This window comes from Pelophylax lessonae (genome assembly GCF_965119305.1).
Source record: "Pelophylax lessonae genome assembly, chromosome: 2".
Lineage (NCBI taxonomy): Eukaryota > Metazoa > Chordata > Amphibia > Anura > Ranidae > Pelophylax > Pelophylax lessonae.
The window spans coordinates 411,123,230-411,139,482 of NC_138769.1; the positions used below are offsets into that span (position 1 = coordinate 411,123,230).

The 16,253-nt window shown below is 42.7% G+C and overlaps 1 protein-coding gene across 1 annotated transcript in view; it reads right to left on the reverse strand.

The window, feature by feature from the left end:
* Positions 1 to 16,253, reverse strand: part of RFC2 (replication factor C subunit 2) — a 39,740-nt gene that overhangs the window by 23,216 nt on the left and 271 nt on the right. The window contains exons 2-4 of the mRNA XM_082246815.1: positions 9,267 to 9,336; positions 6,481 to 6,522; positions 2,928 to 3,034 (exon numbers count right to left, since the gene is read on the reverse strand). Of these exons, the coding sequence (XP_082102941.1) occupies positions 2,928 to 3,034; positions 6,481 to 6,522; positions 9,267 to 9,336 (219 nt within the window). The remainder of the gene's footprint in view (positions 1 to 2,927; positions 3,035 to 6,480; positions 6,523 to 9,266; positions 9,337 to 16,253) is intronic.

Genomic DNA, 16,253 nt, shown 5'->3' on the forward strand with positions numbered 1-16,253 from the left:
CCAGGCTATTCCATTCATCTCTATCCTTATTCATCATATTTCTAAAAAGGTGGATAATACACTCGAGACATCTGCCACTCTATATACATAACTCCCTTCATGGCTTCAAAGCAGGGTTGGTGCAAGGATTTTTGACACCCTAGGCGAAACCACATTTTGCCCCCCCCCCCCCCATTGGCTCTGCCCCCGACTCCACCCCCTTTTCCCTGCCCATATCCAGGGTGGCAGGGGTGAAGATTTTTGCTGCGCCTCTCTACCTGAAAAAAAGGCCTGGATTCTTTCCTGGGTGGACTTAATATAAGTGGGTACTAATATTTATAGGTATAGTTGATCCAGGGAATATCAGATTGCCTCTCAGATCAGGAAGGATTTTTTTCCCCCTGCTTTAGCAAATTGGATCATGCTTTGCTGGGGTTTTATCGCCTTCCTCTAGATCAACTGCGGGTATAGGATTGTGTATATGGGATTGTATGGTTGGGTTTTTATTACTGTTTTTTGTTTTTTTATTGGTTGAGCCAGATGGACTTGTGTCTTTTTTCAACCTAACTATGTACCTATTTCTTCAGCTGTGGTCCCCGGCCTGCACCTGTACCTCTGAACCCAGACTGAAGACAAATAATGATGGCACCGGCTCGCTTCCTCACGCCAGCTGTGGTCCGCAGTATATGGACGGGCTGGGGTAGTATACGGACATGCTTCCCCTATGTTGATCTGTGATCAGAGTATATTCCTGTGTTCAGGGGATTTCTATGGTAAACAGACACTGGTGTGGCTTATATTCTACATATAATAATAAAAGAAATACACAGTTCTAGGGCTGCAAGTAAGGATTATTTCCATAATCGATTAGCTGGCCGATTGTTGTTTTGATTAATCCACTAATTGGATAAAAACCTAAAAAAAAAATGTAAAAATTTAGTTACGATTCTTGAATATCTATATGCAGAGGTAAATATAAATATCCAGCTATATAGTTGGATATTTAATCCACTCTGAGACAGATATATGTATTATTACAGGTTTAAGTGTGGTACATATCAGACTCAGAGATCAAGATTTTTAAAAGACCTAAAACACTTGCAAATTTTCAGACCAGATTGGTATACAATAGTCATGACAGACTCCCTTATTAATAGGCAGGTAGTTTGATACAAGCTCCCTGCGCCTGCTGTCACTTATGCTGGCCATACACAAACTACATTTTTTTAGAAAATTTTTATAAACATTCATCCGATTTTTCTAACCATTAGTGGGGTCCATTCGGTGTTCGTTGTCAACCACAGTTAACAGGAAAATTTGAAGGAGCAGAATAGAAAACTTCTTGATAAAACGAATCTTCAAATAGTGTATGTGGTTTTTGCTCAGAAGTTCTATTCAATTTTAAAATTTAATGTTAAAAGCAAGTGGAATTTTCAAACAACACTCGTCCACTCAACGAATAAACAAAGAATTTTTGGACAAATATAGATGTAAAAATTCTTGTCCAAGAATCCAATACACGTATGGGCAGCAGAAGATTTAGTAGCAACAGCATGCTTTTTTTTTTTTTAATCACCTGTCATGATGGGGTTAAAAAAAATAAAAAATAGCCCCTTTATAGTAAAAAAAAACCCAGCAGATATTGCTACTGTAATATAATTATAATTTCTACTGTGAAATAGTGAAAGTATATGTTGTATCATGATGTGTTTGGACCACCAACCTCCGCCTCTAATACCTAGCACAGCTCTGGCAGCGTTTTGAAGAGGCGGCGGTGGGGCCGGGAGGCGGAGTTTCACAGGAAAGAGCACTGACAGCCTGCACACATCAGCCCTTCTGCCTGGGGGGGGGCGGCACCCCCGACTGATGCACGCTCTAGGCTGGTGCCTACCTTGCCTAGAGGTAGCTCCGGCTCTGCTTCAAAGGGATTTTAGTTTGTAATGCATCCACACAAAATATGTATTATTCTGTCCTTCTAGACTGTTAGAAGCAGTCATGAAAGCAGAATGTTGGTGTTGTCAGCTCCATGTGCCATAATGCAGTAGTTTTCCCGAAAAACCTCAATGAGAAAGCTGCACTTCATTTTGGCCACTAGATGGAGCAGACAGCACTGCCATTAATCTCCTAAAACAATTACAATGACAGTTTATTCAGCTTGCACGAATTTCTGCAACACACCTTTACCGAATAAACACCTTTATCTACAATATATTTCTCAATGATATTTATTGCGTCATTGAAGACATGACTTCCGATTTGTGCACTTTGTACATTTAAATCAATCATTCTTACAGCATTGTTCAAAAAAGTCACAACACTAATATTGTTTATTACAAATATTTTAATAACGTTGACTTAAAATGTTATTGGTTTCCTTGCAGCTACTGTAAAAAAATCCTGTACCTGTGCTTTAAGGGCTCTTTCACACGGTCCGCCTCCGCAGGCGGATCCGTGTTGCTCAGCGGGGATCGATCCGCGATCCCCGCTGAGCCGGGCGGATGACAGCTCCGTCTCCGCTTGCAGAGCGGAGAGGGAGGTGTCTCAGCACCCGCTGCCCTCTATGGGGGATCGGAGGAGAGCGGACCGCCTGTCCGCTCTCATCAGATCCGCTCCGATTACTGAACGGATGGAAAAATAGGGTTTCCATCCGTCCAGATTTCAGCACAGGATCGGATGCGGATGGCAGCGGGTGTCAGCGGAGGTGACCTCCGCTGACACCCGCTGCCCCATAGAGCTGCATGGAGGATCCGATCAGATCCGCCTAAAAAACTGACAGGCGGATCTGATCGGACCGCCCGTGTGAAAGAGCCCTAAGCTATTTTTATTTTTTAAAACGCTGCATTAACAAATATTTGCAAAACTGCATAATATAAATGGGGTTGGAAGAAGTGGGGTAATGAGCATTGTAGTTTTCATTCCAATAACACCATTTTACATAACCAACTTACCGATCGTTTGAAGCATTCAGTTCTAGGACAGCATCCTTGAGTGCTGGACCCAAAAGGGCACGAGCTAAGCACAAAATACTTGTGGTTTTACCAGTTCCAGGTGGACCCTGCAAGTGCAGGAATACTTAGTTATTCTAACCTGTTTAGGGTTGGGTTACTTAAAAATACATTAATATCACTGATGTTTATTTAATACCAGGGTGCTTCATTATATTCACCAGTAGTAACAAACTAGCCAGGTAAAGGGTACGTAATGTCTGACATTGAACTTCTCGTATTTACCTATTGGCCTGGTAAATATATCATTGAAAGTTCTCTGTTATATCTAAACTGTAAAAAACTGACAGATATATCGATTAGTATATCCGCTTTATCAGCCCTGCTGAGGTTAACTCTGAATTACAGAACATTATTTCCCTTCTAAGTTATAAAGATGAGGGAGGTTCTGTAGTCCAAGCACTTCCTGTCCTAGGATGACAATGCTGCTCCTCTATAAAGGCACAGTGAGTGAATGTGGTCAGTACTAGTACAGGAAGCAAGTTATTGGCAAGATTCTCTGGTAAATAGAAAATGCAGTCTGAAAAAGGAAAAACAATTTAGTCACATCTAAAAAACTGGTAAGGTGCAACACACAAATTACCATCTCAGATTGGTAATTGTATTTTCTTACTTCCTCCGTTTCCTATCATTTGCCATCTTAAGTTCTAAAAAACTCCAACAATAAATCAATAGCCTACATAGTACAATACTCTAATACTGCTTGGCTTTCCATGATGCATTACACTGCACGGCCCTGTACAGATTTATAATGATCCCTGCCTCAAAGGAGCTCATAATGTCTCTACCATGGTCACCAACCAACCTGCTACTGTATTTTTGGATTGGTTTCCATTTACAGGAGGATTTGGAGGAAACACACACACACAATTCTCATGGGAACTGAACGCCAACATATAATCCACTGCACTGTGATTCCTTAACAATGTTGATAAACATCTGCTGGAGGCTCTTTTTGACAGCTGTGAGCGAGCAGAGAACAGCTCTGTAAGTGCCGGTTCACACAAATGCATTGCAGGAACCCTGCAAATCCACTGCGGGTTCCCGCATCGCATTCAACTCGCAGGCAGTTCACACTGCTATATGCGAATCGCTGGAGGTGTCAATACAAAGTTACCGACACCCCCAGATCAGTTTGCATATTGCAGTGCTGTCAGTTCGGACATGAATCGGAACGCATAGGTGTGAACACCCATGCGATCAGATTCTGGTGCGGACAATAAAAAAAAAAAAAGGGGGGTCCTGTGTGACTTGGTCCCAACGCAATGCAAATTCTGCCATACAATCTGTACGGCTGAATTTGCAACGCACAGACAACACATGTGATTTGCAGAGCAGTGCGCTGCGAATCACATGTGATGTCTGACATTGCATGTGTGAGAACCAGCACTAAGAGTCAAGGGCATGCCATTTTAAGATTGGGGGGGGGCGGGGAAAATCGAGATCTCATAATTTATTTTCGTGCAAGCTCTAATCCACGCTTTTCACAGTTTTAGGTGTGCTCCCATTGACTTTATTGAGACTGAGTTTTCTGAAAGTGCATCAAAGAGGCAGCATGCAGAACTTTAATGAAAACGCACTGCCTAATAGAAGTCAATGTGATTGCACCTAAAACAGTGCTGCACTCAAAACAGCAGTGCACAAGTGTGAACTCCGCCTAAAGGTTTATAAAAAGCACGGTTTGCTTTAATACTGAAGTGGCACATACTGCATGTTCAAAAAAACATCTACATGCAGACATTAGATATTTTTATCAATTAAACCAACCATATTCCATTAAAAAAAAAAAAAAAAGAAGTGGAATCCTACAAAAGAGGGACTTATGCCCCGTACACACGTGCAGATTATCTGAAGACTTTTGTCTTCAGATTTACCTTTTCTATGTAGTGCAAGGGCCTGCCGGATTGCATACAAATTGAAAGTGTTTAGGTTTGACCTCATATTATATGGTTTTGGCAAGTCTGCAGACAAAAGTCTTGAGATAATCTGCACGTGTGTACGGGGCATTAGAGTTGCCAGGAAATACTGGCATGGAAAATCGCCCATGCAAAAACTGCCAAGACAGATGCACTCTTGCATTAAAACCCTGCCCAACTGCAGCTTTACAATAAGTATGAAAATTGTAACAGATCATCAAAGACAGTGCATAGTCTCATTCAACGGCATCTTATTCCCATAAGTGCACAATATTAGCAAGACAGTCCAGCTGATGCATCTGGCTGCAGATATTGGAGAGCTATAGAAAATAATGGCAGTCTCTACATCTGGTCAGGCAGGCTGCTGTTATTTCCTTTGACTATGTACCCCATTACATTTCACTTCTAAAGTGAAGCAGACTGGTGGCTGGCCTCTAAGAATATGCACACATACAAATTCATTTTTGGATACTTAACCCTACAGGTCCAAATTACGTTTTGGAACAGAATCCTACAAGTTCTTAAAACTGCATGCATTAAAAGAGAAGTATGGCCAAAGCTTTTTTTTTAAGTCATACTTCTTGTATGTCACAGGAGTACACTTACCTTTGCACTCCTGTGACTCAGGGTCAGCTTATAGCAGGCTATCACCCAATGTTAGCCTTCCTGGTAGAACCGCTCTAGGCTCTGGAAAGATTGACTATACTGTTGGGATCCACCCAGCTGCCTGATTAACAGCTGGCTTAATTCTCAGTGCATGGGTGAGAGCTGAAGCCAGCTGCACCTGCCCCCCCGCTTCAGCCTGGCACTCTAGTAAGTGCTGGAGGAGCAGAGCAGAGAGCAGTGACAGAGAAAACTTTGTGATCAGCGGTCACGTGATCACTCAGTTCTTGGGCTTATTGCCAACATGGGACTGATGTTGCAGGACAGAGGCTTAAGCTGGGTACACACTATACAATTATCTTTAGATTTTTTCCTTTAGATTTACCAAAACCATAAAATAGGAGGTCAAACGTAAACACTTACAATTTGTATGCAATCAAGTAGGTCCATTCACTACATAGTTGAAGGATAATCCACCCAAAAAAGTTGTATAGTGTGTACCCAGCTTTAGGCAGAGTTTAGTTTGTTTTTATATACCCTGAACTTCAACTTAAAAAAGAGGTTGTAAACCCGTAACATTTTTTTTTTTTTGCAACCTGAAAGGGAAACACATAATGAGCTAGTATGCATCGCATACTAGCTCATTATTAAATACTTACCTTAGAACGAGCCCCCGCCGTGCCGCCCGCTTACCTGTATGACGGCCAACATGTCCAGTCGCCCGTCTTCCGGGATCCCGGCATCCGGCCATCTGATTGGCCAGAGCCACGGTGACGTCACGGGACTCTGAACGGCACCAGCGGCCGTTCCTTCAGAGCGCATGCGCCAGTGACGTCACTGGCTGCATGTAAGGTAAATATCTCCTAAACGGTACAAGTTTAGGAGATATTTACAGTACCTATAGGTACAAGTTACAGAGGAGGGTTTACTTCCTCTTTAATGTGTAGAGTAATACCTGAAAAAACAAACATACTTACTGCAATTATGATATTTGGAACATTACCCTCTCTTGCAAACACCTATAAAAAAAAAAAAAAAAAAAGGATATTAAAAGTAATTATTATCAGTTTTTCTACCTTATAAAAACGAATGATTAAAACATCTATCAGTATTTTGTTTTTTCTAAAAATAAACTGTGCTTTGTGTAAACCAAACAAAAAAAAAATATACGAAGGTAACAGCAGCACTCACTGATATCGGAATACCCAATAACCACATTAAACATAAGCAAACAATGTGTTGTGTTATAAATTCAACTTGCTTGGTCTCTAAGGCCCCTTTCACACAGGTGGACCGTTCAGATCCGCCTGTCAGTTTTTCAGCTGATCTGAACGGACACCCTATGCATCTCTATGGGGCATCTGAGGTCAGCGGAGACATGTCCGCTGACATTAGATCCAATCCTGTCCGTCAAATCCGGATGGATGAAAACCATAATTTTCCATACGTCCAGCGGATCGGATGAGAGCAGACAGACGGTCCGTTCTCATCCGATTCCCCCATTAGAGAACAGCGGGGATCTGACACCTCCGTCTCTGCACACAGAGCGGAGACAGAGCTGTCATCCTCCTGCTCAGCGGGGATCGATCCCCGTTGAGAAAAACAGAGTCCGCCGACGGAGCGGACATGTGTGACATGTATGAAAACCCAGTATAAAAAAAAGTTTAAACAATGTTGGCCGGGAGCACTGGATTGGTGGAGGCGGTGCAAAGCATACAGTTCACAGTGAACTTTATAGTGTTTTATTTTACCTTATCATTTGTTGCATTTATGAACCTAATTTGTTAATTGAGGGCTGGTTCACACCACAAAAACACACTCCAGATCTGTTCCAGATGCATTTCTGCATGCGTGTTTTTAACATGTTTCGTTGCATTTCCGGATGCATTTCAGATGCTTTTTTGCCCTTTTCCTGATTTTTTTTTTTCTTCTCTCTCGGTCTGGTGTGATTTTGATGCGTTCCAGTTAGTGATGCACCGAATGTTCGGCAACCGAAATTAATAAGTAAATAGGCCGAATAAATTTTGCCGAACAATGAAGTTTTTAACTCCCTCCCTCCCTTTTTAAACGGCCTCCCAGAAGGACTCTCCCCGCGCGCTCCCGCGAGCGTGCATCGGGGAGAATCTGTGTCGGCCGTGTCCCTTGGACATGGCCGATCACAGATCGTGGTGAATGGCCAATCACAGCGGCCATTCACCACATGATCAAGCCATCCAATGAGAGATGATCTCATATGTAAACATATGAGATCATCTCTCATCGCCAGCTCTCCTTCCTCACACAGAGACTGCAGTGTGAGGAAGGAGGGGGAGCCGACAGCCGCCGGGGACACAGCAATGTAATCAGGGCACTGACGCAAACAAATAATTGATTTATCTGAAAAGCAACACAAAATAGTAAAAAGCAAATTTTTACCATTTAATTATTGTAATGGTGAAAAAATTGGCAAAATAAATGGAAAAAATGCGAAACACCGCGTTCGGTATTCGGCCTTCGGCCAAGCATTTCATTATTATTCGGCTTCGGCCAAGAATTTCATTTCGGTGCATCCCTAGTTCCAGTGTGTTTTACGGCATTTCAGTACAGTCCACTGCAGGACAAACACAGCATAATCAACTTTATTTTGTGGAGCTGGAGTGCCCTGGAACTGTCCCGCACTGGTGTGAACTATGCCATTGAAAAACTATACAACATACTTTCCTTGCAGAAAAAAATAAATAAATAAATAAATGCACTGGACTGCATGTGGTGTGAACTGGCCCTAAATTTATAAAAGCACAACAGATTGTTTATATTTTGTTTTTTCTGCACTGGGTTTTCATGTTTGAAACCAAGCGAGTTGTACTGGCAGCAATTATTTTTTTCTCTGGAACCCCAAGATACAACACTTAATCTAATGGCTGCCACACACTGCTTGATTTTCTTGTTCAGCTTGCAGGCTAAATGAGAGAATCAATTCCCCCATCCATACTAACAGTGCAGATGGAGGAATCTCCACTTCCCTCTACTGTATATGGGCAGTCACTGCACCTGTGGCTGCCCAATCGCAGCTGCACTTTAAAAACAGTGACTACCTCCAATTGGCTGCAGTCACTGACTGATTCAGCAGATGTCAGCCAAAACGGGAGCCATCTATGGGGGAGGGGGCTTTAGTTTTGCTGGGGAGGCTCCACCCACTGGTTCTGTACTGGTACAGATTTTACAATTACTCAGCTTGTGATATTAAAGTGGTAGTAAACGCAACTTTTATACTTTCCACCAAAAAAAAAAAAAACATTAATAATCAATATACATGGTGCAGTTTTAAAAATCTTCAATCCAATGATGTCCCCAGCGCATGCGCAATGTTACTACGATTCACTGCATGCTCTGTGTGCCGTTCATCCTTTCTGTAGTGTGCTGGGCTCACCTCATCCAGTCTCAGCAGCATTGCATTGCAATCCCTTGAGACTTTATCCGATCATGGGACAAGTCGAGAGGGAAAAAAAAAAAAAAAAAAGGGAGGTTCGGCTAATACTCAAAGATTCTGACAGCACAGATGGAAAGGGTGGAAGTAACGAATGACAACAGTTAAAATGGCGCCGGCTTCAGATGGGAAGCAGGGAAACAAAGTAAGAAAACATGGAGGGGGCCAATTAATAAAGGAGAATGATACATACATTATTTTGTAATGGCTATCATACTTTTCACAAGTTGGGTGGCTGAGTTTACTATCGCTACAAAATATTTAAAAAAAGTTTAAAATGTAAATGAAAAGAATTACCTCAAGTCGACTAACAGTTTCTTCATTACCGATGATTTCACTGAGCTTTAATGGTCTGTATTTCTCTACCCTACAAAAAACAATGATGTCAATATTCACACGTGATAGAACAAGACTACGTTTTGCAATCAGCTAAGCACTTTCTAGGGGTTTCAAAACTAAAGGTTTCCAGCCTGAGTGGAAAAAGCTGCTCCCTGCCAGCATACTAAAGATGGGGGCCTATACTCACTGTATTGAACCAGTGATCTCTCTGCAGATGTCTACCACACCATCTACTGCTAAAGGAGGGGAAAGCGCCTCTTGAGTGTGATAAAAGTAATTTATTACAGTAACAATAGTAGCAACTTACATAGAGGTAAGTGGATTCAAGTGTCCAGCGTGTCCTGCTCCGGTGGTAGATGTAACTGTGTGCAGCAGCATCCAGATGAGGTCCGGCAGCTCTGAAGAACCCGAGAGGCCCGCTCTGTAGTCTTCAGGGTCGCGGCGGACGAGATGGAAGGGTTGGTGCGGCGGCCGGCGGGAGCGTCTGACGTCACTGGGAGAAGAGGGCAGTGTGGGCAGTCTGGGCTCAATACGCATTTCGGAGCATGCGCCGATGTCTGGTACGGACATGCGCACTCCTTTGTCAAGTGTCCAGACGGGAAGAAGGAGTCTGTCTATATAGCCCACGGGGGGGCGTGTGCCATAATTAAAGCGGCAGTACAAGGGAAAGACATTTAAAAACGGCAATGCATGTAATAAAGGAGATAGAAACAACGATACATATATGCAGAGAGAGATTATACTGATCTCGGTGTCCAATGTATACAGGTCCCTCTCAAAAAATTAGCATATTGTGATAAAGTTCATTATTTTCTGTAATGTACTGATAAACATTAGACTTTCATATATTTTAGATTCATTACACACAACTGAAGTAGTGCAAGCCTTTTATTGTTTTAATATTGATGATTTTGGCATACAGCTCATGAAAAACCAAAATTCCTATCTCAAAAAATTAGCATATTTCATCCGACCAATAAAAGAAAAGTGTTTTTAATACAAAAAAAGTCAACCTTCAAAAAATGATGTTCAGTTATGCACTCAATACTTGGTCAGGAATCCTTTTGCAGAAATGACTGCTTCAATGCGGCGTGGCATGGAGGCAATCAGCCTGTGGCACTGCTGAGGTGTTATGGAGGCCCAGGATGCTTCGATAGCGGCCTTGAGCTCATCCAGAGTGTTGGGTCTTGCGTCTCTCAACTTTCTCTTCACAACATCCCACAGATTCTCTATGGGGTTCAGGTCAGGAGAGTTGGCAGGCCAATTGAGCACAGTAATACCATGGTCAGTAAACCATTTACCAGTGGTTTTGGCACTGTGAGCAGGTGCCAGGTCATGCTGAAAAATGAAATCTTCATCTCCATAAAGCTTTTCAGCTCCAAAATCTCCTGATAGCTAGCTGCATTGACCCTGCCCTTGATAAAACACAGTGGACCAACACCAGCAGCTGACATGGCACCCCAGACCATCACTGACTGTGGGTACTTGACACTGGACTTCAGGCATTTTGGCATTTCCCTCTCCCCAGTCTTCCTCAGGGTCCAGTCACCTCTTCTCGTTGTGCAGCGTTTTCTGTCACACTTTTTCCTTCCCACAGACTTCCCACTGAGGTGCCTTGATACAGCACTCTGGGAACAGCCTATTCATTCAGAAATTGTCTTACCCTCTTGCTTGAGGGTGTCAATGATGGCCTTCTGGACAGCAGTCAGGTCGTCAGTCTTACCCATGATTGCGGTTTTGAGTAATGAACCAGGCTGGGAGTATTTAAAAGCCTCAGGAATCTTTTGCAGGTGTTTAGAGTTAATTAGTTGATTCAGATGATTAGGTTAATAGCTTGTTTAGAGAACCTTTTCATGATATGCTAATTTTTTGAGATAGGAATTTTGGTTTTTCATGAGCTGTATGCCAAAATCATCAAATATTAAAACAATAAAAGGCTTGCACTACTTCAGTTGTGTGTAATGAATCTAAAATATATGAAAGTCTAATGTTTATCAGTACATTACAGAAAATAATGAACTTTATCACAATATGCTAATTTTTTGAGAGGGACCTGTACAGATGCAAGGGGGCAAAGAAAAGGCCTAAAACAAGTGTGTATAAGGGGAACAATTAAGATCATTCGGCAGTAGGGACAATATGATGAGTAAAATCAGATGGGTAATGAATTGTATATATGATGATAGCATATGATGTTAGCATATATGATGGCAGGGACATAAAGGATCTGTATTTAGACATCAAGGAAATTATAAGTGGGTAAAATAACTATAATATGGACACGGGGATATGGTATGAGGATTAAGATCAAGGACCTCATGTGGGTAGTGAAAAGGTTTATTGGATCTAAAGTGTTGATGGTGGAGAATGAAATTGTGGGGATAGACTCAGTTCCAATGGTCTAAATGAGGAACTAGATATTAACACCATCTTGTAGCCCTAATATAATATTCCGTCATCATTTCCTCTTCTAATGCTTCTTTGTTACCATTCCAGGTTTTTCAGTATGCATATCATAGTTACTCTCGTCAACAAGACCTCTCAGTAAGTAAACCCCCCCCTTCCCCTTTTTTTCCTTCCGCCCCCCTCCTCTTCCCTTTCCTCCCCCCCCCCCCCTTTGTGGTTCCCATCACCCCTATCCCCACAATTTCATTCTCCACCATCAACACTTTAGATCCAATAAACCTTTTCACTACCCACATGAGGTCCTTGATCTTAATCCTCATACCATATCCCCGTGTCCATATTATAGTTATTTTACCCACTTATAATTTCCTTGATGTCTAAATACCGATCCTTTATGTCCCTGCCATCATATATGCTAACATCATATGCTATCATCATATATACAATTCATTACCCATCTGATTTTACTCATCATATTGTCCCTACTGCCAAATGATCTTAATTGTTCCCCTTATACACACTTGTTTTAGGCCTTTTCTTTGCCCCCTTGCATCTGTATACATTGGACACCAAGATCAGTATAATCTCTCTCTGCATATATGCATCGTTGTTTTTATCTCCTTTATTACAAGCATTGCCGTTTTAAATGTCTTTCCCTTGCACTGCCACTTTAATTATGGCACACGCCCCCCGTGGGCTAATAGACAGACTCCTTCTTCCCGTCTGGACACTTGACAAAGGAGTACGCATGTCCATACCAGACATCGGCGCATGCTCCGAAACGCGTATTGAGCCCAGACTGCCCACACTGCCCTCTTCTCCCAGTGACGTCAGACGCTCCCGCCGGCCGCCACACCAGCCCTTCCATCTCATCCACCGCAACCCTGAAGACTACAGAGCGGGCCTCTCGGGTTCTTCAGAGCTGCCGGACCTCATCTGGATGCTGCTGCACACAGTTACATCTACCACCGGAGCAGGACACGCTGGACACTTGAATCCACTTACCTCTATGTAAGTTGCTACTATTGTTATTGTAATAAATTACTTTTATCACACTCAAGAGGCACTTTCCCCTCCTTTACTTGTTTACTAGAGTTGGCTTCACTCCTCCAGTCAGCAGCCCTGAGTGTCCATCCATCCATCCCTGGATTCATCCCAGATCTGCTCATCCCCCACTGGATCTCAGGTCCATCTATTATTATTTCCTTTCCAGAGACTAGCACATGGACTCTCCATCCTCCCCCAAGGGTCTGCACTGGTAATCAATGCTCTGATTACCAGTGCAGACCCCCCCCCCCCCCGTTAGGAGAGCCGCAGATCGGCTCTCCTCTACTCATGCCTGTCAGGCACGAACTGAGGAAAGCCGATCAACGGCACTTTCTATTTACTATGTGACCAGCTGTGATTGGACACAGCTGGTCACATAGTAAAGAGCCTACGTCAGTAGGATCTCTACTGAGATCAGAGATGCGGTGTGTCAGAGTGACCCGCGGCATCACCGATCACCGTTCTGCCCGCCTCCCGCCGCCATATGACGTCCCGTCAGTATAATGCAACCACCTTCCCGCTGTCATTTGCCTATAGGGCGGGCGGGAAGTGGTTAAGGTTCCTCTGGAGATTGCGAGGGAGTTCCAACTTCCTTCTACAATTCCTGTCTCTCAGATATGTAACCACTGACAACAATGATCTTTTTAGCTGTCTGTAACAAGGACATTTTTCCCCCACTAATGGCAAAGAGCATTCTTCCCTCGGACAATCATGCTAATGTATTGTAAGATGTAGATATAGTAATTATAAGCAGGGGATCCCTGCAACTGGAAAGTTAGTACAAGGGTCCTTCAGTAGAGATGCACCGAAATTTCGGCAACCGACAGATTCGGCCGAAAATGGGCCTATCCCATTTCGGCTGAAGAGGGGTTAAAGTTGCCGAAAATGTATGGCCAGTAATATCTGTAAAAAAATTAGCTCTTCACTTTCCTGTCATCTCTGGGTATCTGTGGTGACTGCTGCGATGTGATCCTCGGCGCCGGACGCTTCATTGTTAGCTACACTGGTTGCTATGAATGCCAGCCGACTGGAGTCTAGCAACCAGTGACGTAGAACAGTGACAGCATGCATAGCGTAGGAGGATCTCGTTCTCCTCCGCGGCTATTGCTGAATCGTTCCACCCACCTTCTCCCTTTCTGTGCCGAGCGCTGCGGAGGAAGGTAATGTGGCTGTCTGCTGTGTTTTTTTATTATCTCTCTGCCATACATGTTCTTGTACAGTCTAGAGGTATATAGGAGGCTACAAATGAAAGAGAAGCACTCTTATTAAATGTAAAGGCTGCAATGAATACACCACCACTATCCCCAGTATGAATAATTAAAAAAACTAAATCTAATAAACTTTCTCCCCTTTTTCCATGCAAGAAAAATTCTCTCTCTCTCAAAATAGAACACCATGATTATGAGAGAGAGAGAGAGAGAGAGAGAGAGAGAGAGAGAGAGAGACCATTGTTCTTGCATGTAAAAAGGGGAGAAAGTTTATTAGATTGTTTTTTTATTTTTCATACTGGGGATAGTGGTGGTTTATTCATTGCAGCCTTTACATTTAATAAGAGTGCTTCTCTTTCATTTGTAGCCTCCTATATACCTCTAGACTGCACAAGAACATGTATCAAGAAAATGTGCAAATAATGCAACAGATCAACAATAACTTTGTAGTAATAGATGTGCAAATATGACAATAGGTGCTGACAAATGGTTATAATAATTTCTTATACCCATTTTTCAGCACTTATTGTCTTTTTTGCACATGTTATGATTACAAATTTTTTCTTGATCTGTTGTGAATTCTCAGTATGCGAATCATGGCATTAGTGCAACCAGTATCAGTGTCAGTACAACCAGTGTTCATTAACACCGACACTGGTTGCACTAATGCAGCACAAAGGGGTTAATTAACTGCCACTGGTCGGTCACTAATGCAGCAGTGACCTGCAGTGGCAATACATTAACCCCCTCATGCTGCATAATACAGTAAACCCCCCCCCTCCATTACGGGGGTTACGTTCCGGACCCAGCCGCAAAAAGTGAAATTCCGCGAAATAGAAAAACCCTATTAAAATGCATTGTAGGCATGTTTATTTTACTGTCACTGTACGTGTAAAAGCATTATAAGGTCTTTAAACACACTTTTAAAACAATAGAAACTCATTTAAACACATAAAAGATACTGAGAAACATAGCAAGAGCTATGGAAAACACAAAAATATTTCATTTTTAATGATTTATATAGTAAAATAACATTACAAAAAAAAATGCGAATTACCGGGACCGCAAAAACTGAACCGCGATGGAGCGGGGGATTACTGCACAAATACCATTGGTAATTAAATTAACCACTATACTGTGACAGGGTGGCAGCTACAGGTGTACGTTGCTGCCTGTTTCTGGTTTATGCCCCTCTTCTATCTAATTTAAAATCATTTGGGGGAAAAAAGTAATTTTCGGTTTTCGGCCAAGGGCATCCTGCATTTTTGGTTTCGACCCAGAATTTTAATTTTGGTGCATTCCTATCCTTCAGTGTTAAAAAGTTTGTGTAAAGCTGGATACACACTACACAATTGTCTTCAGATTTTTTTTCCTTTAGATTTACCAAAACCATAAAATATGAGGTCAGACCTAAACACTTTCACTTTGTATGCAATCAGGCAGGCCCTTGCACTACATAGTTGAAGGTAAATCTACCAACAAAAGTTGTATAGTGTGTATCCAGCCTTAGGCTGCTCTGAGTCAGAACGCAGGTTCTCAAATAGGGATAAGTTCATGCATCCTGCTGATTGGAGGACTTTAGCAATGACAGCTGGATGTCTGTCAGACTTCTGCAGCAGGCTTTTTTTTTTTTGTAAGCTTCAGCTTGTGGGTGATCCCGTACAAACAATGCAGGGCTATTGGCTGATGTGATCATGTGACGGTGGCAGAAAGCACCTTAGAAAAGTGTCTTTTGGGGGGGAGCAGTCACAGATGCATGTAGCGTTCCAGTGTACAGGGCCACTATGGGGACAACACCTGACATAAAGGGGCACTCTTAATGTAAAGAGACACTTTGATGGAGTCAGTGTATGCAAAGGGATGCTGTGATGAAGACAATTGATATGGGGGGGGGGGGGCTCTAATATGGACCCTTATGCAGGGAGGGTCTTTGACAGGGATCCTTATGTAAGAAGGGGCTCTGATATAAGGGGCACGGTGGGCTATAATTAATTATCCTAATCTAATGACAAACTATTTTCCGTTTACTCCTGGTGATACAACAGAAGTGTGCTGGGTGTACAGGGAAATACTGGCTCCCTGTATATCTATCACACTATGGAACAGACTGTCAGTGATCAGTGCTGACATTATGCCCCCCCATCAGACAACCACCTCAGCCATTTATTGGGATCTGTGGGGTGGAGGGGGGCGCACACACGTACAGTGCCATCAGCACATTGTAGTCCATAGACTTCCTCTACCCCCCCGAACACAAGGTGGGTACCTACATAGACTGCTATGT